Source organism: Carcharhinus amblyrhynchos, chromosome 6 (assembly GCF_965287045.1).
Source record: "Carcharhinus amblyrhynchos chromosome 6, sCarAmb.v2.hapA, whole genome shotgun sequence".
Taxonomy (NCBI): domain Eukaryota; kingdom Metazoa; phylum Chordata; class Chondrichthyes; order Carcharhiniformes; family Carcharhinidae; genus Carcharhinus; species Carcharhinus amblyrhynchos.
This window is the reverse complement of record NC_137329.1, coordinates 5,424,675-5,447,285: the sequence shown is the minus strand read 5'-3', so window position 1 is coordinate 5,447,285 and position 22,611 is coordinate 5,424,675. Positions and strand designations below refer to the sequence as shown.

The 22,611-nt window shown below is 41.4% G+C and overlaps 1 protein-coding gene across 1 annotated transcript in view; it reads right to left on the bottom strand.

The window, feature by feature from the left end:
• LOC145343682 (very-long-chain 3-oxoacyl-CoA reductase-B-like) overlaps positions 1 to 22,611 on the bottom strand; it is a 176,766-nt gene that overhangs the window by 74,461 nt on the left and 79,694 nt on the right. The window contains exons 4-6 of the mRNA XM_080189859.1: positions 20,210 to 20,320; positions 17,986 to 18,050; positions 7,666 to 7,710 (exon numbers count right to left, since the gene is read on the bottom strand). Of these exons, the coding sequence (XP_080045985.1) occupies positions 7,666 to 7,710; positions 17,986 to 18,050; positions 20,210 to 20,320 (221 nt within the window). The remainder of the gene's footprint in view (positions 1 to 7,665; positions 7,711 to 17,985; positions 18,051 to 20,209; positions 20,321 to 22,611) is intronic.

Below are 22,611 nucleotides of genomic sequence, written 5' to 3'. Positions count from 1 at the left end.
CTAACATTGAGGATGAGCTTATTGTCATCACACCATTTCACCAGATTCTCTATCTTTTTCTGTTTCATCATTGTTTGAGATCTGACCCATTATGGAGTTGGAGGGGAATTTGGCCACACAGTCAAAGGTGTATAAGGAGTATAGCAGTGGGCTGAGGACATGACCATGCTGGGCACCAGTTTTGAGGACAGAGCAGAAGCCAAACCAAGCTGTGATACAACCAGAGAGAATGTTTTCTATGGTGTATCTGTAAAAGTTGGAGAGAGTCATGGTGGACATACCAAATTTCCTTAGTCTTCTAAGTATAGGCATTGGTGGCCTTTCTTAAAAAGAGTGTTGGTTTACTATCCTTACCTTGTTCAAACTCTATAGAGAAAAAAAATTGAATTCCCAATGACCAATCATGTCCCAGTAGCATCCTAGTAGATCTGTTCTGCACTCTAATTCAGTCAGTATCCTTTCTATACTAGGGGGACCAGAACAGTATTCCAAGTGTGGCTTTACTAATGTCTTGTACAATTTCAACAAGACATCCCAACTCCTGTATTGTTCTGATTAATGAAACCAAGAATGCCAAATGCCTTCTTCACCACCCTGACCACCTGCGACTCCACTTTCAAGCAACTATGAATCTGTACCCCATGATCTCTTTGTTCTATAACTCTCCCCAACATCCTACCATTTACTAAATACTGCTCTAGTTCGATGTACCAAAATGCATCTCCTCGCATTTACCGAAATTAAACTCCATCTGCCATTCATCAGCCCACTGGCCCAATTGATTAAGATCCCATTGCAACCTAGATAACTTTCTTCACTGTCCACTACGTCACCAATCTTACTACCAATAAATGACAAATAACAGTGGACCCAGCACCGATCCGAGGCATAAACTTATGCAATAACCTACCATGCAGTACTTTGTCAAAGGCCTTGCTAAAGTCCATGTAGACGACGTCAACTGCACTGCTCTCATCTACCTTCTTGGTTACCCCTTCAAAACTCAATCAAATTCGAGAGACATGATTTCGCACTCTCAAAGCCATGCTGACTATCCATAATCATTCCTTGCCTCTCTAAATGCCTGTAGATCCTGCCTTTCAGAATACCTTCTAACAGCTTACCCACTACGGACGTTAGGCTCAATGGCCTATAACTCCCAGGCTTTTAGCTGCAGCCCTTCTTAAACAAAAGCACAACATTTGCCACCCTCCAATCTTCAGACACCTCATCTGCAACTAGTGATGATTCAAATATCTTGGCTAGGGGGCCCACAATTTCCTTCCTAGCCTCATAATGTCCTGGGATACATTTCATCAGGTCCCAGGGATTTATCTATCTTGATGCATTTTTAGACTTCCAGCACCTCTTTCACTCCTCAATTCATGACTATTTCCCCAAGTTCCCTAACATCCATGCCTTTCTCAACAGTAAATACTGAAGTGAAATACTCATTTAGGATCTCACCAATCTCTTATGGATCCACACAAAGGTGACCTTGTTGATCCTTAAGAGGCCCTACTGTCTCTCCCTAGTTACTCTTTTGCCCTTTATGTACCTGTAGAAGCTCTTTGGATTCTTTTGCCTTATCTACCAAAGCAATCTTGTGCCCCCTTTTTGCCCTCATTATTTGTCTCTTAACTCTACTCCAACACCCTCTATATTCTTCAAGGGATCCACTGGATCCCAGCTGCCGATGCATATCATATGTTTCCTCCTTCTTGACCAGGGCCTCAATATCCCGAGTCATCCTGAGTTCCCTACTTCTACCAGCCTTGCCCTTCATTCTATGTACTTACCATGAACCTTGGTTAACACACTTCTGAAAGCCTCCCACTTATCAGATGTCCTTTCAATTGTCAGACAGCTCCCCGCATTCCCCCACAAATCAACTTTTGAAAGTTCCTGTCCAATACCATCAAAATTGGCTTCACCCCAGTTTAGAATTTTAATGTTTAGGCCAGCCCTATCATTCTCTGTAGCAATGGTATATTTGTAGTTTCAGCAGGACTTAGTTGGTAACAGTATCTCCCAGGTCGAAAGCCAGTTCCAGAACTGGGCCATGTAATCTTGAACGAAACTTGTAGTATTTTGGAAGTGTTGCACTGTGGGATGCACCACCCCTTTACTGACATGCTCAAATTGAGATTCCTGCCTTTGCAGACACATAAAAGTGTCAAGGCGTTACTTCAGGAACTTTGCAATCATTCAATATACTTCATATGAATTCAAATCAAACTTGTTATTCATCTCACTTCTGGTTCATGAGACCTTGCAATACACAAAATAGTTGCCACACCCAGATGTTGAAAACAGTGGCCAACAACTGTGCTAAGGAACCTTGATAATATCAGTGGCTATTAAGGCAGTTTTTCAGGTTGCTGAAGCATAAAAGTGCTTTGGAGGCCTATAGGCTGCATCAGAAAATAACAGGTTGCATTCTGCCCTCAAGAGGAATATGTCGACAGGTTGTGGCTTTGTACAAGATTCTGTAAAGCTCCAGTGAAACGCAGTTAACATTGTTTGTAAAGCTTGTGGCAAACATGACATGTTAACAGTTCTCAGTTGTGGTTTAGAACTCAAACTTCCAATGGAGGGTTTTTGTCAGGCATTTCAAGAGATCCAGTACAACATGTGGAGGTGGTTTTGGTGCAAATAAAGGCACCAAGTAAAGAACTTTGTTTGATTAATCTGTCACTGATTATTCTTGAATGGGATTGGAGCGGGCAGGGGAGGTCAGTGGCTAGCTTCATAGTGGGAACTCGGCATTGCCAGGCCTACGAAGCATTTGATTTGGATATGCAGAGCATCAAGATGGCTGGAGAAATCTTTCAATGACACTAAAGGTGGGAGAGTACCATAAAGTTAAGGGGAAAAAAAATTAGGTGACAAATACCAGAGGATATTATCTAGGGCTGGATAAATACAGTATTTGGTGTCTACCATGTTTAGGTTGCAGAAGGGTGAAACCAGTTATTGAAACGTAATGCATGTCCATGGTGTGCTCACAAAAATGACGGCCACACCTTGGGTTGTGCTGCACAGCATGCCACCCATGATCACTGCCTGGCGTCTGAATTCTTCATGGTAAGGATTCAAATCCATCATAGTCAGCCATCCAATGACTTACTGGTAACTATGCTCTTACTGGGCTGGATACAGAAATTAAAGCAGGTCATGAATTGGTGTCCCTCCAAAGTGACACATTTGGCAATGGAAATTTGAAACTAAGTCAATTAACCAACAGATTTGATAGCCAAAGAGCTCAACAGTGCTTCTCAGTATTGTTGATAATTAAGCAACCAGCTTGGCTCTTCATTGGAACACCACCTGCAAGTTCCTCTCCAAGCCACTCACCATCCGCACTTGGAAACGTATAGCCATTGCTTCAGAGTCGTTGGGTCAAAATCCTGGAATTCCCTCCTTCAACGCATTGTGGATCAACCCACAGCACATGGACTGCAGCGATTCAAGAAGCGGAAATGCTGGCGTTGGGACTGGGGTAAACACAGTAAGAAGTCTGACATCACCAGGTTTAAGTCCAACCAATTAAGTCGCCCAAAGTGGTTGGACTTAAACCTGGTGTTGTCAGACTTCTTAGTGCGATTCAAGAAGGCAGCTTATTATCATCTTCTCAAAAGCATCTAGGGATGGGCAATACATGCTGGCCAGCCAGTGACGCCCATGTCCCACAAATGAATGAAATAAAAGATCTCTCACTGTTATTCCCAGTAATTTCAATTTATATAACATCTTTTGTTCTGATTATTGTGATCTAACGATGGACCAATAAGTTTTTGTTTAAAATAGGCGAAGTTTAAGATCCCAGTTGAACACTAAAAGAATAAAGCCAGAAGATGGCAGTTTTAAACAACAAAAATAAAATTTACTATACATTCATACAAGTAAAATAATGTACAATATACATCTTGTACACCAAGATTCTGAATTAACACGAGGTAAGTATAATTTAACAGACAGACTGGTCAAAAACACCATTTTGCACATTAAATGGCAGACGTAACCAACACAGATCCTATGAATTTCTCAGTAACCCACCCAGATGTCAGTGACTACACTGTCTCTCCAAATCTTGTTAACTAGGATTGCAACGGGATCTTGATCAACTGGGCCAGCGGGCTGACAAATGGCAGATGAAATTTAATTTAGGTAAATGTGAGGCGATGCATTTTGGTCGATAAAACTAGGGCAGGATTTACTCAGTTAACGGTAGGGCGCTGGGGAGAGTTATAGAACAAAGATCTAGGGTTACAGGTTCATAGCTCCTTGAATTGGTCAGAACATTGAATACAGGAGTTGGAATGCCTTGTTGAAGTTGTACAAGACATTGGTAAGGCCACACTTGGAATACTGCGTGTAATGCTGGTCACCCTATTATGAAAAGGATGTTACTAAACTAGAAACAGCACAGAAAAGATTTACTAGATGCTGCTGGGACTTGAAGGAGAGGCTGGATAGACTGGGACTTTTTCCTCTGGAGTGTAGGAGGCTTCAGGGTGATCTTACAGAGGTCTATAAAATAATGAGGGGCACAGATCAGCTAGTCAGTTAATATCTTTTCCCAAACGCAGGGGAGTCTAAAACTAGCAGGCATAGGTTTAAGGTAAGAAGGGAGAGATACAAAAAGGTTCAGAGGAGGAATATTTTCCTCACGAGTATCTGGAATGATCTGCCTGAGGTAGTAGTAGAGGTGGGTACAATTCTGTATTTTAAAAACAGTTTAGGTTGCCACATGGGCAAGATGGCTATAGGAGGGACATGGGCCAAACGCAGGCAATTGGGACCAGCTTAGGAGTTTAAAAAAAAGAGGCGGCATGGACAAGTTGGGCCAAAGGGCCTGTTTCCATGCTGTAAATCTCTATGACTGTATCACTCTAACTCACCATCTCCCTCAGGAAGGATTCCAAATCTTCACTTTCGAAGATTTCGCCCAAATTCCTTCAAAAGCTGTACACCTGGAACTTCCTAAACAGCTGCTCTCTTCCCAATGGTTCAATTTCTTCACTTCAGATTACCAGCACGTTTCCAACCCTTGTGCAGACCATCTGCTTCACTAAGCTCACCGTGCCCAAGTTTTTCTGAACGACAAGTTCTGAACTGCACCCATCAGCTGCACTGAACAGCTCCCAGAACTTCTGCGATCCAACTGCCTACAGCCTGCTACGAGCAGCATCTTGTTGGTATGGAGCCTATTCCTCTGCTGCAGAACATGCCAATAAATTGAACTGGAGCTCCAACCATCTGCATAACGGGGTCGCATGGTAGCACAGTGGTTAGCACTGCTGCTCCACAGCTCCAAGGCCCTGGGTTCGATTCCCAACTTGGGTCACTGTCTGTGTGGAGTTTGCACATTCTCCTCATGTATGCATGCGTTCCCTCCGGGTGCTCCGGTTTCCTCCTACAGTCCAAAGATGCGCAGGTTAGGTTGATTGGCTATGCTAAAATTGCCCTTTAGTGTCCTCAGATGTGTAGTTTAGAGGGATTAATGGGCAAAATATGTACGGATATGGGGTAGGGTCTGGGTGGCATTGTGGTTGGTGCAGACTGGATGGGACGAAGGGCCTCTTTCTGCACTGCAGGGTTCTATGATTCTATTATAACAACATAGCCTTTCAGGATTCAGTGAATGCTTTTAAATTACTGCAGCCTCAACTCCCAGAACAACAACTCTCCAGACTACACTTCTTTGCAAGCTGTATGGACACCACATCTCCAGTTCGCCAGCCTAGAAGCCCAACTGCTGTTTTAGGGTACATCTCTTTTATTCTGACTCTATTAAACAAACATGGGTAACCTTCTGAACCACTATTTTCTTTTAGATGTTCTGGCAATCGCAAAAGCCTAGCATTTTAGTTACCTGACAGGGAACAACAATTTTCCCAGAACTGAACGTTATATCTAAAAATATCAATATGAATCAGATGTTCATCGCATAAAGTAAGAATTGCTGGGCCAGGTTTTCGCAAAGAAGCAGTGTTCATCGCCAACCACAACCTAGTAATCTCAGGCATGGGTTTTGCCTCATGAGACAAGTTTAAAATCTGGTGCCAAAGTAGAATCAGAATTATAGAAATATTACGCCACAGGAAGCCAAAATGTATCCACAACAGCTTTCCACATAGGCACAAGAACTTAGTTCCATTCTCCTTACTCTTCATTAGAAGCCTGCAAAATGTTTCTATTCAAGTAATCACCTAATGCCCTTTTGATTACCTTGCTTGAACTGCCTCCACCACACTACCAGACAGTGCATCCCAGGTCGGAACCACACTTGTGTGAAAAAGTCTTTTGTCATGTCACACTCGCTTCTTTTACGAATCATTTCAAGCAAAGGGAACGTCAATGGTGATGATAAAGGCTGAGAATGGTGCTAACAGCATTGATTAAGAGATAGTAATGTGTGAAAGGTGCAGAGTGTCAAAGGTCAGCCTGAGGAATGTGGCAGTTAGCCCTAGTTGGGTGAGGGGGAACCAGGAAGGAAAGCTGGACTATCAACAGCTTAGTGGGAACAGTTGGGATGAGATTGCCTGAAGACTGAAAAGGTCAAAAACAATTTTGACAAGGATATAATTATGGCACTTTAAGATAATGCAAACATTTCTAAGCCATTTTAAATGGGTGGGATTATAAGAGGGAGAAACATTTGTTTTCCCTTTTGTTTACCTTCTATTGCCACAGACTGTGGACTAATGCATTTATATCAGATCACCAAAGTGACTCCAACACTTCAGCAGTCAATGCAGTTAGTACAGGTAAACAGGGCGAAATCTAAACTGACAGAATATGACCTGTCTGTATTATGTACACGCAAAGTGAAACGAAACACCATGACAGTGCTTCACAAATTCAATCTCTTCATTTGATGATAGCCAAGTTCTCCATATTGCCTGATATTAGAAGACTTAGTGAAGCTCCACTCCCCCACCCTTCTTCTCAACCCTCTAACTCCCATAATCACTCAGCTCCTCCTCTTCCCAATCACCCCTCCACCCACTCACACTCAGCTTCCCCAATTCCCAAATCCCCTCCTATCTTCTTGCTCACTCACTTGGCAACCTGGTCTTTCCAACAGCCTTAGAACCATACCGAACACGTGTTGGATGCAACAGGCCACTCCACGACAAGGCTACCATGACCAGCACTCATTCATTGCAACTAGCTGAGACTCAGCTCCGCTGCCCCCTTGTCGCCCACGGTGGGCCAAATGGGATCCTTCTGTGCATGATTCTAGAACTTGAGCTGCCACAATGGCACAGGAAATGTAATTATCTTCAGTTAAATTAAAGATGAAAATCAACCAGCAGTTTCATTTGTTCACCACTTTGGAGGCTAGTTATTGTCATTATTGGGTTCTATCTAGATGCACTGTACAAAAGTCTGTTGATATTCAATGTGCAAGTCATACATGAAAACGACCTAGGTGGATACTGCTATCACCCAGAGAGTCATACCGTGCTCAAGTCACGGAAAGAAAAATGAGAAAACTTGGGAAAGAAAAAAAATAAGTTACCAAATAACTCATGAATTTAATAACATGTTAAACTTGCACTTTTGCAACACTATTTTAATCAATGTGGTGTAAACCATCTTAAAATAATGTAAATAATTAAAACTCTACAGAGTTATGAAATGAATTTGTTTTACCTTGCAGACCGACATAACATTGATGTTTATCATCTTGTCGATAACCTGAGAAACAAAACCGTGTTGTTAATTTGTTCAAACAGCATTTTGTTTCCACTTTCTCAATGCTATAGCAACAGGAGAACTTAAATTAACAGAAGGTCAAGTCTATTTACTGCATAGCATACACAATACAGATCAGGCCATTCAGTCCAACCTCTCCTTGACATTTTTCTGTTCCATTTGGGCCTTCTATCCTTATTCATCTAAATCTGTCATTGTAACCATCTATTCCCTTCTCCCTCATATGCTTCTCAAATTTCCCCTTAAAGACATCAATACTACTCACTTCATACAAACCTCGTGGTGGTGAGTTCCACATTCTCACCATTATTTGTGTAAAAAGATTTCTCTTGAATTCCCAGTTGGATTTATTGGCAACCATCTTATATTGATGGCTTCCAGTTATACTCTTTCCCACATTCCCGGACATACTCTTTTATCTTCCTTCATCAGGAAAAAGATACAAAAGTCTGAGATCACATGCCAACCGACTCGAGAACAGCTTCTTTCCTGCCGCCATCAGACTTTTGAATGGACCTACCTCGCACCAAGTTGATCTTTCTCTGCACCCTAGCTATGACTGTAACACTACAATCTGCACTCTCTCCTTTCCTTCCTTATGAACTGTATGCTTTGTCCGTCTGGTTGCAAGAAACAATACTTCTCAGTGTATAGTGACAATAATAAATCACAATAAAATCCGAGTGCAAATATTCTCTGTATCAAAACATTTTAAAGATCTATTAAGTCACTCATCTTTTTTCAAAAGAGAAGTCACCCGGCCTGTCGATCGCTTCCCACGATGTATATCCACATATTTTTGATATCATTCTTGATATCCTTTTAATAATATGACAACCACAACTGCCCATAATATTCTTCAGCATCATCCAACCAAGAACCAACGCAGGTTTAACAGAACTTTGCTACTTTTCAATTCTATCAAAAAATAAAGTCCACTGTTTGCTCTTTATAGCCTTGCAAACCTATGGCACAACTTTGAGATTTGTATATTTGTACTGAGATCCTGCATCTTCGAAGTAATGAGCAACCTCTGGCTCTTTCTCCAAAATGTGTTCCCTCAGTGTGTTGAACTTCACTCACCAATGATTTGTCCATTCTGTTACTTTATTATGCCCTCCTGAAATTTGCTGCCTTCCCTGAAATATTGGCTATGCCTCTCAATTTGGTGTAATTGCAAATTTAAAAATCATATTTTTTGATTCCAAAGTCCATATTGTTAAATGTAAATTGTGAACTGCACTGATCCTTGTGGAACACCACTTCCCACCCTCTGGCATCCTGAATAACTAACTTTACTCCCATTCTCTGTCTTCTTTGTCTTGAAGACAGCCAACAGTCCATTTTGCCTTTTGTCCCATGACTCCACATTCACTGATCATGTTCATTCATCTGGGGCACCCTAGTGACGGCCTTTTGAAAGCCCAGTTGTAAATCATGATGTGGAGATGCTGGCGTTGGACTGGCTTGGGCACAGTAAGAAGTCTCACAACACCAGGTTAAAGTCCAACTGGTTTATTTGGTAGCACAAATTTTCACAGCATTGCCCCTTCATCAGGTGAGTGACTCACCTGATGAAGGGGTAGCGCTCTGTAAGCTTGTGCTACCAAATAAATCTGTTGGACTTTAACCTGCATTGCACATCAGCATGTGCTTTCATCTGGAAACTACTGCTCTGAAAAGCAGTTTTATGATTAGCTATTTGAGGGGTAGAATGCTTTTAAATCTAGAATCCAACACAATTTAAATGCTCGTCAACAGGCTTAGACAATGTTCTTATGAATTAGGCTCTGCTGTTTTCTACGAGATCCAGAATGCCCATGGCTCTTCCAAGACGCTACAACAGACATCAGCAATTGCTTCCCTCTGCACAGTTTAGGGTTTTTGAAACGGATCATGTTTTCATCTGTTTCAGATGCGCATAAAACCCTGCAAGTATAATTGAGTGCACAAAACAGGATACATTACAGAACTCTTGCGCAAATCTGCTCAGGAAAGATGATGTACACCAAACTTCTGGAATAGTGCGCATGCCCAATCTTTAGCCTCATGAGACAAAGAACTGAACAGCAAGAAAATAAAGTGCATCAGAAAGCTTGGTAGAGGGAACGAGTGAGGGAGGGAATGTGCAAAAAAGAGGGCGAAATACATAATAAGAAGTACAATGAGCCAGATTAAAAAATTATAACTAGAAACAAAGCTATTCAGTACCACATTAAGTTTCAAAAATTGTTCAATCACTCCTCTTCTATTCCACTAAACTCTATACTGTTCACCATAACGAGTCCACTAGAACAAAATCTAACAACTTCTTCTCGCATTCCTAGACCTCCTCTCCAAACTACCCTCTCAAATAGACAAACTCTTAACTATTTCTAAATACAAATCCAAAAACCTACTTCCAACCCATATACTGCCTTGTACATTAGCCATTGACATTGATTTTCCTGTCAATTAACTTCACTAAATATTAGTTCATCTATTGGGCGATTTGGTGGCACACTGGTTAGTTCTGCTGCCTCACAGCGCCAGGCACCTGGGTTCAATTGTAGCCTTGGGTGACTGTGGAGTTTGCACGTTCTCCCCATATCTGTGTAGGTTTCCTCTGGGTGCTCCAGTTTCTCCCAACAGTCCAAAGTTGTGCAGGTTAGGTGGATTGGTCATTCTAAGTTGCCCCTTAGTATCCAAAGATGTATAGGTTAGCAGGATTAGTAGGATAAATGCGTGAAGTTGTAGGGATAGGGACTGGAATGGGATGCTTTGTTGAAGTCAGTGCAGGCCTGATGGGCCGAATGGCCTCCCTCTGCACCGCAAGGATTCTGTGCATCATACAGAAAGATCATACATGTCTATATATCTGGACAGTCACATGATTTCATGGTGCAATCCATACGTATTGGAAACAGACAATGTGACTATACATGTTCAAAGCGCAGCTCGCCATTTTCTCAAGGGCGATTAGGGATAGGCAATAAATGCTGGCCTAGACAGCGACACCCACAAGCCGTGAATGAATAATAAGAGGTAAATTATAATCAATCACTCTTATAACTTCTGTTCATGTTCCGAGTCTTATTTCCATTATCATTGTTCAGTTCTGAAGCAGTACATTGCTTCCTTTTCTCATTGGTGCTTTTTTTGAACATTTTGTTCCTGCTTGCTGTACGTCAACTAATGTGTTCTGAATAGGTTCTTCAACATTTTATGAAAATGACATGTGAGCCAATTAGGTGCAAATGTGATGTACTTTCAAGTGAAACACTGAGGTGTGACAGAATGAAGAGACTTCTATAAATAGATAAATAGAGCACACAGAGTACAGTTCATACTGAAGGGTAGAATTTTCATCCTCCAGATTGGACTTAAAAAAGTGAATGAGAAACATTTTTTTTATAAATAATAAAACAAAAATAGACAGGCTCCTTCAAGATTTTGTTACAACTGCTATTTACAAGTACTATTTGAAATGAAAATAATACTATGGTGATAGAATCAGCTTTATATTCCCATTATTGCTAGTGTAACTGTTTAAATAAAAAAATCCATGGTGAATTTTCAACTTATCCACAAAAACTTATCTGCAAAGCTGTTGGGCTGCTATTTGTACACTGTAACTTACTTTACTAATTAATTCAGAAATCTTAATAGATTAACTGTTTTGTAGAAATGCAGTTGGCAAACATTAAACAAAAAAAAATGCAAGATAACTTCTAAAGCAATGATTCACAGATGTTTTGCGGTCCGATTGTTTTGATGCAGACGTTCACTACATTTTTAATACAGCTTGGCCACTTGGGGGGGCTGTTACACGCAAATTCCCATCCCATATCTCTTCAAAATAAAGTTTAGCCTATTCAATCAAATAACCAGTTTGTAAACAAAACTTTAAGTTAGCCACTGACTTTTTTTTTTACTATTACTTCTGCTGCCCTTGTTAAGCAGGACTAAAGTCTCCCCCAGTGCTGTGCCTGCGAGTAACAGAATAAGCAGATCACCTAAAAGTTGGCAGGTGTAAAGAGAAATCAATGACCTGTTCGAATTGTAGAATCCCCACACGCAGATGACCACCATCTGGCCCATTAAGTTGGCACTGAATTTCTGACAGCATCTTACCCACACCCAAGCCCCTGCCCCCTTCTCTTAACCCCGTGCATTTACTCCACTAATCCTCCTAACCTACACATCCTGGGACACTAAGAGTCAATTTAGCACGCTAACCCGCACATCTTTGGACTGTGGGAGGAAACCGGAGCACCCAGAGGAAACCCACGCAGACATGAGGAGAATGTGCAAACTCCACACACAGTGGCCCAAGGCCAGAATCGAACCTGGGTCCCAGGCGCTGTGAAGCAGCAGTACTAACCACTGTGCCACCATAATAGAATGGGCAATGTTTTCTTTTTCTTCCACAGGACAAGGGCATGCCAGTGTTGCTCATCCCAAATTGCCCTGGAGAAGGCTGTGAGTGAACCAACTTCAACATTAGAAGAAGAATTAGGATCTGTCATTTCTGTAAGTCAGGTTGCATCATAAATGGTCCTCTTTCTGCTCCACAGCACCCAGATTCAGAGCACGTGGTTTAAAATATTCACACACACTGGAGGTGGATTTTCCCATCCCACCTGCCCCAGGAATCAGAGCAGGCGAGGGGTGGACCATGCAAAGGACTATTAACCTCAAGTGGGATTTTCCAGTTTTGGGGCAAGCGCTGCCAGAAAATCCCATCCATGAAGTCTGCTTGTACTCATTTATCCCATTTCCACAATTACTAAGTTTGCATAGCACTGTTACACATCGAAGCCCAAAGACAACTATTGGGTAGAAGGCAGCACAGTTGTTAGCATTGATGCCGTGAGGCATCAGAGACCCAGGTTCAACTCCCAGCTTGGGTCAGTGTATGCATGGAGTTTGCACGTTCCCCTCATGTCTGCGTGGATTTCCTTCGGATGCTCCAGTTTCCTCCCACAGTCCAAAGATGTGCGAGTTAAGTTGATTGGCCATGCTAAACTGACCCTAGTGTCAGGGGGATTAGCAAGGTAGATGTGTAGGGTTATGGGAGTAGGACCTGAGTGGGCTTGTGGTCGATACAGACTCGATGGGCCAAATGGCCTCCTTCTGTACTGTGGGGGTTCTATGAAAGTATTTACAACTTCTACGAAATAAAATACGCGATTGCAAAGGTTACAACATACCGGATGTTAAGTTGTTGCACAAGGTTAAATCTTGTGGGATCCAGGGTGAGGTAGTTAAATGGATACAAAATTGGCTTGACGACAGAAGCCTGAGGGTGGTTGTAAAGGGTTATTTTTCAAACTGGAGGCCTGTGACCAGCGGTGTGCCGCAGGGATCGGTGCTGGGTCCGCTGTTTTGTCATTTATATTAATGATTTGGATGAGAATATAGGAGACATGGTTAGTAAGTTTACAGATGATACCAAGATTGGTGGCATAGTGGACAGTGAAGGAGGTTATCTCGGATTGCAACAGGGTCTTGATCAATTGGGCCAGTGGGCTGACAAGTGGCAGTAGGAGTTTAATTTAGATAAATGTATGGTGATGCATTTTGGTAGATTGAACCAGGGCAGGACTTACTCAGTTAATGTTAGGGAGTTGGGGAGAGTTACAGAACAAAGATCTAGGGGTACAGGTTCATAGCTCCTTGAAAGTGGACAGAGTGGTGAAGAAGGCATTCGGCATGCTTGGATTCCTTGGTCAGAACATTGAATACAGGAGTTAGGACGTCTTATTGAAGTTGTACAAGACATTGGTAAGACCACACTTGCAATATTGTGTGCAGGTCAGTTCACCCTATTATAAAAAGGATATTATTAAACTAGAAAGAGTGCAGAAAAGATTTACTAGGATGCTACCCGGCAGGACTTGATGGTTTGAGTTATAAGGAGAGACTGGGAATTTTTTTCTCTGGAGCATAGGAGGCTGAGGGATGATCCTATAGAGGACTATAAAATAATGAGGGGCATAGATCAGCTTAATAGTCAACATCTTTTCCCAAAGATAAGGGAGTCTAAAACTAGAAGGCATAGGTTTAAGGTGAGAGGGGAGAAATACAAAAGTGTCAAGAGGGGCAATTTTTTCACACAAAGGTTGGAGAATGTTGGGAACGAGCTGCCAGAGGTAGTAGTAGAGGCGGGTACAATTTTCTCTTTTAAAAAGCATTTAGACAGTTACATGGGTAAGATGGGTATAGCGGGATATGGGGCAAATGCAGGCAATTGGGATTAGCTTTGGGGTTTAAAATAAAAGCACGTCATGGATAAGTTAGGCCAAATGGCCTGTTTCCATGCTGTAAACTTCTGACTCTATAACATATTAAGATTATATTAACATACAAGATATAACATATTAAGATCCACATCCATAACATATATCAAGGAAATGATAAAAAGAGACTTTTCTTGGTTATGGATATAATGTTACATTTCTGTTCACATTTCGGTGTTTTTAAAGGTTGAATAATTGAACGGACTAGTTTCATTTTTTATAATCAGAATGTGGTTCTATAAAGTTTTCAGAAATTATTTCTAAATGACGTGGTTTCAATTTTGTCCCTTTACTCTAAACAGTATTTGATTCTTAATTATTTGCCTTCATTGTGGTTTTCGAAAAAGAAATTGTATGCAATATTATCTCTTAACCCAGAAAGTCAAATTATGTTGAAATCAGTTATATAATCAAGAGTGTTTAGTTGTTTTGTTGATTGATAGTTGATTGATAGTGGAGTGCCCCAGGGATCTGTTCTAGGACCCTTGCTGTTTGTCATTTTCATAAATGACCTAGATGAGGAAGTGGAGGGATGGGTTAGTAAGTTTGCCGACGATACGAAGGTTGGTGGTGTTGTGGATAGTCTGGAGGGATGTCAGAAGATGCAGCGTGACATAGATAGGATGCAAGACTGGGCGGAGAAGTGGCAGATGGACTTCAACGTGGATAAATGTGCAGTGATCCATTTTGGCAGGACCAACGGAATGCAGGAGTACAATATCAAGGGTAGGAGTCTTAGCTGGGTTGAAGAGCAGAAGGACCTTGGGGTCCGGGTCCATAGAACTCTTAAATCGGCCTCGCAGGTGGAGGATGTGGTCAAGAAGGCATATGGTGTACTGGCCTTCATTAATCGAGGGATTGAGTTTAGGAGTCAGGAGGTAATGCTGCAACTTTATAGGACCCTTGTCAGACCCCACTTGGAGTACTGTGCGCAGTTCTGGTCGCCTCACTACAGGAAGGACATGGATGCTATTGAGAGGGTGCAGAGGAGATTTACAAGGATGTTGCCTGGATTGGGAGGCATGCCTTATGAAGATAGGTTGAGGGAGCTAGGTCTCTTCTCTCTGGAGAGATGAAGGTTGAGAGGCGACCTGATAGAGGTTTATAAAATGTTGAGAGGAATAGATAAGGCGAATTCTCGGAAGCTATTTCCCAGGGCTGAAATGGTCGCTATGAGAGGACACAGGTTTAAGGTGCTGGGAAGCAAGTACAGAGAAGATGTTAGGGGTAAGTTTTTCACTCAGAGGGTGGTGAGCAAGTAGAATCAGCTGCTGTCGGTGGTGGTAGAGGCACACTCGCTGGGGTCTTTTAAAAGACCCCAGCGAGTATATGGGATCTAATGGCATTGGAAGTTACAGATAGTTCTATGGCTTGGTAGGTACAGATGTGATCGGCGCAACTTGTGGGCCGAAGGGCCTGTTTGTGCTGTAGTGTTCTATGTTCTATTCCTTAAGGACCAAAAACTCAAACAGAAAATCCTATTGATCTGATGCAAGTAATAATTCTTTGACAAATAACCTGAAATATTATATCATAGAATCCCCACAGAAAGAGACCATTCGACCCGAGTCTGCACTAACAATAATCTCACCCAGTCCCTATCCCCGTAACCCCACATGTTTACCCTGTTAATAGTCCCTGACATTAAGGGGCAATTTAGCATGACCAATCCATACATCCTTGGACGGTGGGAGGAAACCAGAGCAGCCAGAGGAAACCCATGCAAATATGTGCAAATTCCACACACCTGAAGCCGGAATTGAACCTGGGTTCCTGGTGCTGAGGGGCAGCGGTGCTAACCACTGTGCCGCCAATCTATTATTCCACAGGTTAGTCTATCAATCCTAATGATTGTTTTAGAATGTTATTACTTAAATGCTTGTTCATCATTGCTTAAATGATGTGGTTGCAGCTGTAAAAGTAATCTGAAAAGACTCAAATAAAGAAGTCCAGAAACCAGAGAGTTGGGGACAACAGAATGAACTTAATTGCCATCCTGAGACAAATCAAAGAATAAGAAGTTGAGTAAGGTCCTCTTGGCTAAAATAAAGCAGAGAAAATGCTCTGAGTTAAAGAGACAACTGCAAGAACTAGATTAAAATTGAGAATTCAGACATTGGAGGTAAACCAAATGTTTGGTGACATCTGAACACAACCTATTTATGACAGTGACTTTTAAGGGGCGTCTTGATAAATACATGACTAGGATGGGAATAGAGGGATATAGTCCATGGAAGGGTAGAGCTTTTTAGTTCAGACAGGCAGCACGGTCAGTGCAGGCTTGGAGGATCAAAAGGGGTCTATTCCAGGGCTGTAATTTTCTTTGTCCTGTGAAGCAGTGGTGTTCTGTTGGTGTGACTGGGTACCTGAGACATTATGTGGGAGTTTGAACGCACGTAGCAATCCAAGGCAGAGGAATACTAAAAAGGAGAGATTGAAATCCTGGAATGGATCTTTGGTCAAGGCTTCCGAGCGAAAACATTATTTGGGAGAAGATTCTAAGGTATGTTTCTTTTCGAGAGTGGAGTTTGGAAACACTGCATCGTCAATAATAGCATCGGCTGAGATCAAAACATTTAACACATCACTTTACTATGTCACAGCAAACAGAAGCCAGCTAATTGCCCCAGAAATTAAAAAGTAAGCTTTTTTTTTTAAGCTGGAATAGGAAGTGGAAAAACACCTTACAACCATCGCCTTGGGCTTGTACATGGAGAGAGAGAGAGATCTGGACAAATGGGTAGAGCTTTTAAAAAACATCAGTGAAAGCTGTGGTCAGTAAGGGGCTGTGGAAATAAAACACAGCAGAGTGATATGACGGTGAAATGGGTTATGTAGCACTTCATTTTTTTCCCCAATTACACAAGTGAAAGTTGTTTGAGGGAATAGGATGAGTTGGCCAACTCCATATAGAATATAGATGCACGAGGTAGATTTTTTTTTAAACAGAGTGGGTAGTGGGTGCCTGGAACTTACAGCCAGGGGAGGTAGTGGAGGCAGGTATAGTTCTGAGTTTTAAGGGGCGTCTGGACAAATACATGAATAGGATGGGAATAGAGAGCTGTGATCCCTGGAAGAAAAGGGGGTTTTAGTTAAGTCAGGCAGCATAGTTGGTGCATGCTTGGAAGGGCAAAGGGCCTGTCCCTGTGCTGCAATTTTCATTGTTCTTTGGAATTAATAATCTGATTAGAATGTGTGTGTTCATTTAGTGTAAAGTTTATTTATTAGTCAAAAGTAGGCTTATATTAACACTGCAATGAAGTTACTGTGAAAATCCCCTAGTCGCCACATTCTGGCACCTGTTTGGGTACACCAAGGGAGAATTTAGCATGGCCACTGCACCTAACAGCATATCTTTCAGACTGTGAGAAGAAACCCACACAGACATGGGGAGAACATGCAGACTACATACAGACAGTGACCCAAGCCAGGAATCGACCTGGATCCCTGGCACTGCAAGGCAGCGGCCCTAAACACTGTGCTACTATGCCACCAAGCAGCTGAAATTCACATTCAGTGTCACCTCACCAAGTTATTTATTCAGTCCACCTTTGGAGTATTTGAAGAAATACATGCAAAGGTTGTGAAGATTTGGTCCAGGACCTGACCCTTCTCTTGTAGGCATAATCTATGACAACGTGAGTCAATCACAAAAGATACTGAAGATTGTTCAAGAGAATGGCCAACTCCACTGACTCCAAGATGACACTTACAGCAAACTTGAATTGGGTGTAATCATGTCTCACCATAAGAGGGCAACAGAAGCTGCATAATCAACTACTAACCATGGGATAAGCTAGCACGGTGCATTGGTACTGACAGCAAATTTATATTCTATCACTTTGGAGTAATCTTGAGCCCATCCCAAAAATGAAGCTCCTGGTTATAACCCCTCTACATCAACCAGTCCCATACCATCCTTTAGGAACAAGATAAGGGAGAAAAATCAAGCGCACTCAGACATTCACATACTTACATCATCGAGATCAGCAACATCCAGGAAATATTCTGGGTAGCTGTAAGACATGCCCACATTGTTCACTAGAGAAAATTTAAATAATACATCAGGTTACATCAAATTGCTTCAACATCATTGTGAAATAATATAGATTCAGTGGCGTTAATACAAATTAGATTTCCTTTTGTGTTTTTGGCTCCATTCACAGCCATGTAAGCAGTGATTTATTTTCCTAATCCTTCATGGGACATGGGCGTCGTTGTTAAGACCATCATTTGTCGCCCATCCTTAGTTGCCCTTGAACTGAGTATCTCACTAGGACATTTCAAAAGGCAGTTAGGAAACAACCACATTTCTGTGAATCTGGAGTCACACTTAGGGCAAACGGGGGAAAGACTGGTAAGATTTCCTTCCCTAGTTAACCAGATGGATCTTTACCACAATCGATTATAGTTTCATAATTAATGTCCTTCAATTTCATCACTCTGTAGACCTTGGACATCAGATTTCACTTTGGATTCGCTCTTCTCGCTCATTTAGAAACCAGTAATACCACTGGAAATGTTCTATCATCCCTTTGTTGCTTCTGGATTCCAACCAAATGCATTCTGTCCTTTACATTACTACAACATCCCCCTTTATCCATATGGCCACCCCACTCTCTTTTCCCTTCCCTATACTTTTATAGGTGTACAAATTTCCTCCATCTCCCTTTTGTAAGGTACATCTTGAAAGATATAGAAACTTAGCAAGAACTGGAACAAAAGGTCTTCTGTCGCACGAAAATCACTTGGCATATTCCTAAACCAAGGAAAGTCCTCAGTAAACTGTACCCACAGAAGAAGTGGTAAACGATCATGGGAAAGGCCGATTGCACATAGTGCAAATTATAAAAGGAAGTGCCATTCAATGGCAGGCAGCAGACGGGTTAAACGGGAGGAAATACTCAAGGCACGACTTGGTTTGCATTCGAATTAACTGAAACCTAAACGAAGCAAAATTTTTCAAAGTGTTCAAAAACAAAGGAAGAGAGTAAACTTAAGAGGATGGCAAAACTTCCACAATTTTCAGTAAATAAAACAGTGAATTTTCTGCTGTATATTTACTTGCTGCCCAGAGGAAATAAATGGAGGGGATTCACAACCAAAGCATAACTATCGATGGTAACTCCCTTTCCACTTACAGAATTAAAGCAGTACAAATAGAGTGTCTCAAACCAGCCAGGTTTCGGAAAAAAATCAGGACTATAAATAAATAGGCAACACGTGAAATCAAGAGAACAAGTTCTTTAAGAATACATAATGAATAATTTTCTCCCCATCTCAGTTTTTAATCTTTAAAGTTAAATTTTAAATTTTAGATGTCACAGGTAGGCTTACATTAACACTGCAGTGAAGTTACTGTGAAAATCCCCTAGTTGCCACACTCCGGTGTCTATTCGGGCACACGGGGGAATTTAACATGGCTAGTCCACTTAACTAGCATATCTTTCGGACTGTGGGAGGAAACCGGAGCACCCGGGGGAAACTCACGCAGGAAGAACGCACAGGCTCCACACAGACAGTGACCCAAGCCGGGAATGGAAATTGGGTTCCTTGCGCTGAAGCAGCAGCACTAACCACTGTGCCACCGTGCCATCTTTTTCCAGAACACCTTACTGCCAAGAGGCTTCATCTGTCTTACCTATCTATAGCTGGATCTGACATGCTGGTTTTATTTTCAAATAAACCTTTCTTACTTTAGTGCAGGCTGATAAAATCTGACTCTTCCACTCAATTTTAACTTTTGTAGATTTTACTCTTCAACGGCACTGCTGCATTTATCCTTACTGTAAACATGCTCCCAAGTTGAATACATAGACTAAAAGTTTCACCTCACCGGATTCAGCAAGAGTCTTTTGCTCTTCCTGGGTGAGTTCAAACATCTCTGGTGGTTGATGCAGGCTTGATGGGCCGAATGGCCTCCTTCTACACTGCAGGGATTCTAATGAACTGCTCTGGACATCACCATGTCACTGCAGCAACTGCCTGAACAATCCAGTCACTCACTCATTTAATAGGACTTAAAATTCTTGCATGGCCCGTGAAAAGAAAATGCCCAGTTTTCAGACAGCCAGATGAGGTCCTGAACTAAACCCTATGTTTAAGATGTAATAAAACATTTGCTTTCAGATAGGCACAACCCAAGTTGAGGCTTTGAGCATTGTAACAGAGATTCATCTGCTTTATCCTAAAATACTTACCTAGGACACCAATTTCCACTCCAGCCAGACCAGCTTCAATGACCTTGTAGATCTCAGCTCCTCCTCCAAAATCCACAGCGATAGTTTTTGTTTCAACTTTGAATTGCTCTCCTAGAAGTGAAGGAGGTATTTGTGCATGTTAGAACTTACTCAACGGTTGCAAAATTACTCCAATTTGAAGTAATGCATGATGTCAGATTCAAGGTACATGAATTGCTACTTGTATGACTGTCGTCTACATCTCAGCTATTCTAGGTTAATCCAATAATTTCTCAAACAAACTAAGCAGTGCTGAATATTTACTTCAAATGCAACAACCTTTCCAACCATTCATTGATGATTTTAAAATACCTAGCTATTAAAAAAGGTAAACCAGTTCAGGTAATGTCCAAAGGTGCCAATAAATAAAATTATTTTGAATGGATGCAAACTAGAATGAAAGAAAATTCAAATTCATCAATTGCTTCTGCTGGCAAATTTCTTGCGGTTTCAGGAACAAAAATAGTTAGTCCCTCAGTAATACTGGTTGTGAATTCAGACCTAAAAACAGTTTTAAACAACCTTGAATATACATTAACAGTATTGCTCTTTGACAATTCTTCTATAGCAGGGTTTTCCAAACTTTTCCAGCAGTGAAACCCTTTTGATCTCCCAAGATTATTGATGGAAGCACTGAGAAACAGTCTTATTACACTGAATAAAGCAAAGAAATGGCTATTATTGTGCAACAGGTATAAACATACAAAAACAAACTTAAAAAATGTTTGTATTTTTTAAACACACACCTGTTGTTCAACAAGTATTTCCAAGTGCAACCTTTTGTAACTTTAATGGGAACGTCTACACACAATGCAGCTTCACCTTTACCCCCTCAACCACACTCCTCTCAGTGCCTGCCCCCACACACACACACCCCCGCCCCCCAAATCCATGGCCACACTGTCAGCTCCTCATAAGGCCCCTGTGGCCCTGGCTCTTCCTCTTCCTCACCCTTAATCACACTTAATCCTTGGCAAGTACTAATGGAAAAGAACTTCTCATTATCCATGAAAGCACTAGTTCATGAAGGGAACAGGTTTGACAATTATACAATTCTGCTATTTTGGACTGCACCTACTCAACAGTGTGCCACCAAGCTGAATTGAAGTCGAGATGCTTACTTGACATTGACATTCTAATCTCTTCGGCCTTCAGTGCAGTCATACAATCTTATTTATTACATTCAGATGTGTGGCACAAGTCTTTATGAATAGCCTTGCAGGTCTCCATAGTTGTGACCGTCGTAATGGTGTTGCAATGCTGCACGCTGTTGTGGTTTGGTGTTGTCTTAGCAACCGCACCCTCTTCTTGGTGTTCTAAAAAGCTCAGACACTGCACACATTCAACTACAACCTTTGCAGAGCAGCTTTAAATTAATACTCACATTTCTACAGCCAGGTGAACTATTTTTAAGTACTTGATTTAATCTGGAATGTTGTGGAAGTTTGCACTAAAATCAAGTCATAATTGTAAAAGATTAAAGTACTGAAACAAAAACAGAAAATGCTGGAAAATCTCAGCAGGTCTGACAGCATCTGTGGAGAGAGAATAGAGCCAACGTTTCGCGTTTAGATGACCCTTCATCTGAGGGGCTTTGACGAAGGATCATCTGGACTCAAAACACTGGCTCTATTCTCTCCCCACAGATGCTATTAGACCCACTGTGATTTGAGCATTTCCTGTTTTTTAAAATATAAAAAGGTCAGGGTAGTTTTCACTTCACAAGGTTGCCTGTCCACCAGTTCCTGCTTTTCTGAATATCATCACTTCAACACTTAGAATTATTTCTAATGTAATATTATCTGGTTTCAATCAGACCAAGATTATGTAGGAGTTAAGAACAGACAGCCCTGATTTTAGCCTGCATTTGGATAGCTGCAAAGACAAAGATACTGAAGTTTGTTGACAATGTTAAAAAGCCACCTGTGATCTCACCAAGAATGAACAAAATGTCCTTCAAAAACAAACAAAAATCAGTGGAAGCTATCTGGTCACAAATCTTGCTGTATTTTGAAAAATTAATTTTTTAAAAATTGCCTGCTTTTTTAAAATTAGCTTCAATTCCATTGGCTTAGGAACATTCCCTATAATACCCTTCTCCATTCATAAAGAAATATAAATCAGCTCAATGGTTAATGCTTCAGCATCTAGATTCATGCTAGCAGTGATCCCAATGACATCACTGTTTAAAATTTCTTTAGAAGCTCTTTTACTTATTAACTTGCAAGCCAACTGAGATGGGATAACAACAACAGCATGTGAAATCATTGAAACTCTACAGTGCAAAAGGCAGCCATTCAGCCCATCGAGTCTGCACTGATAATGATCCCACCTAGAGCCTACCCTACATATCTACCCAGCTA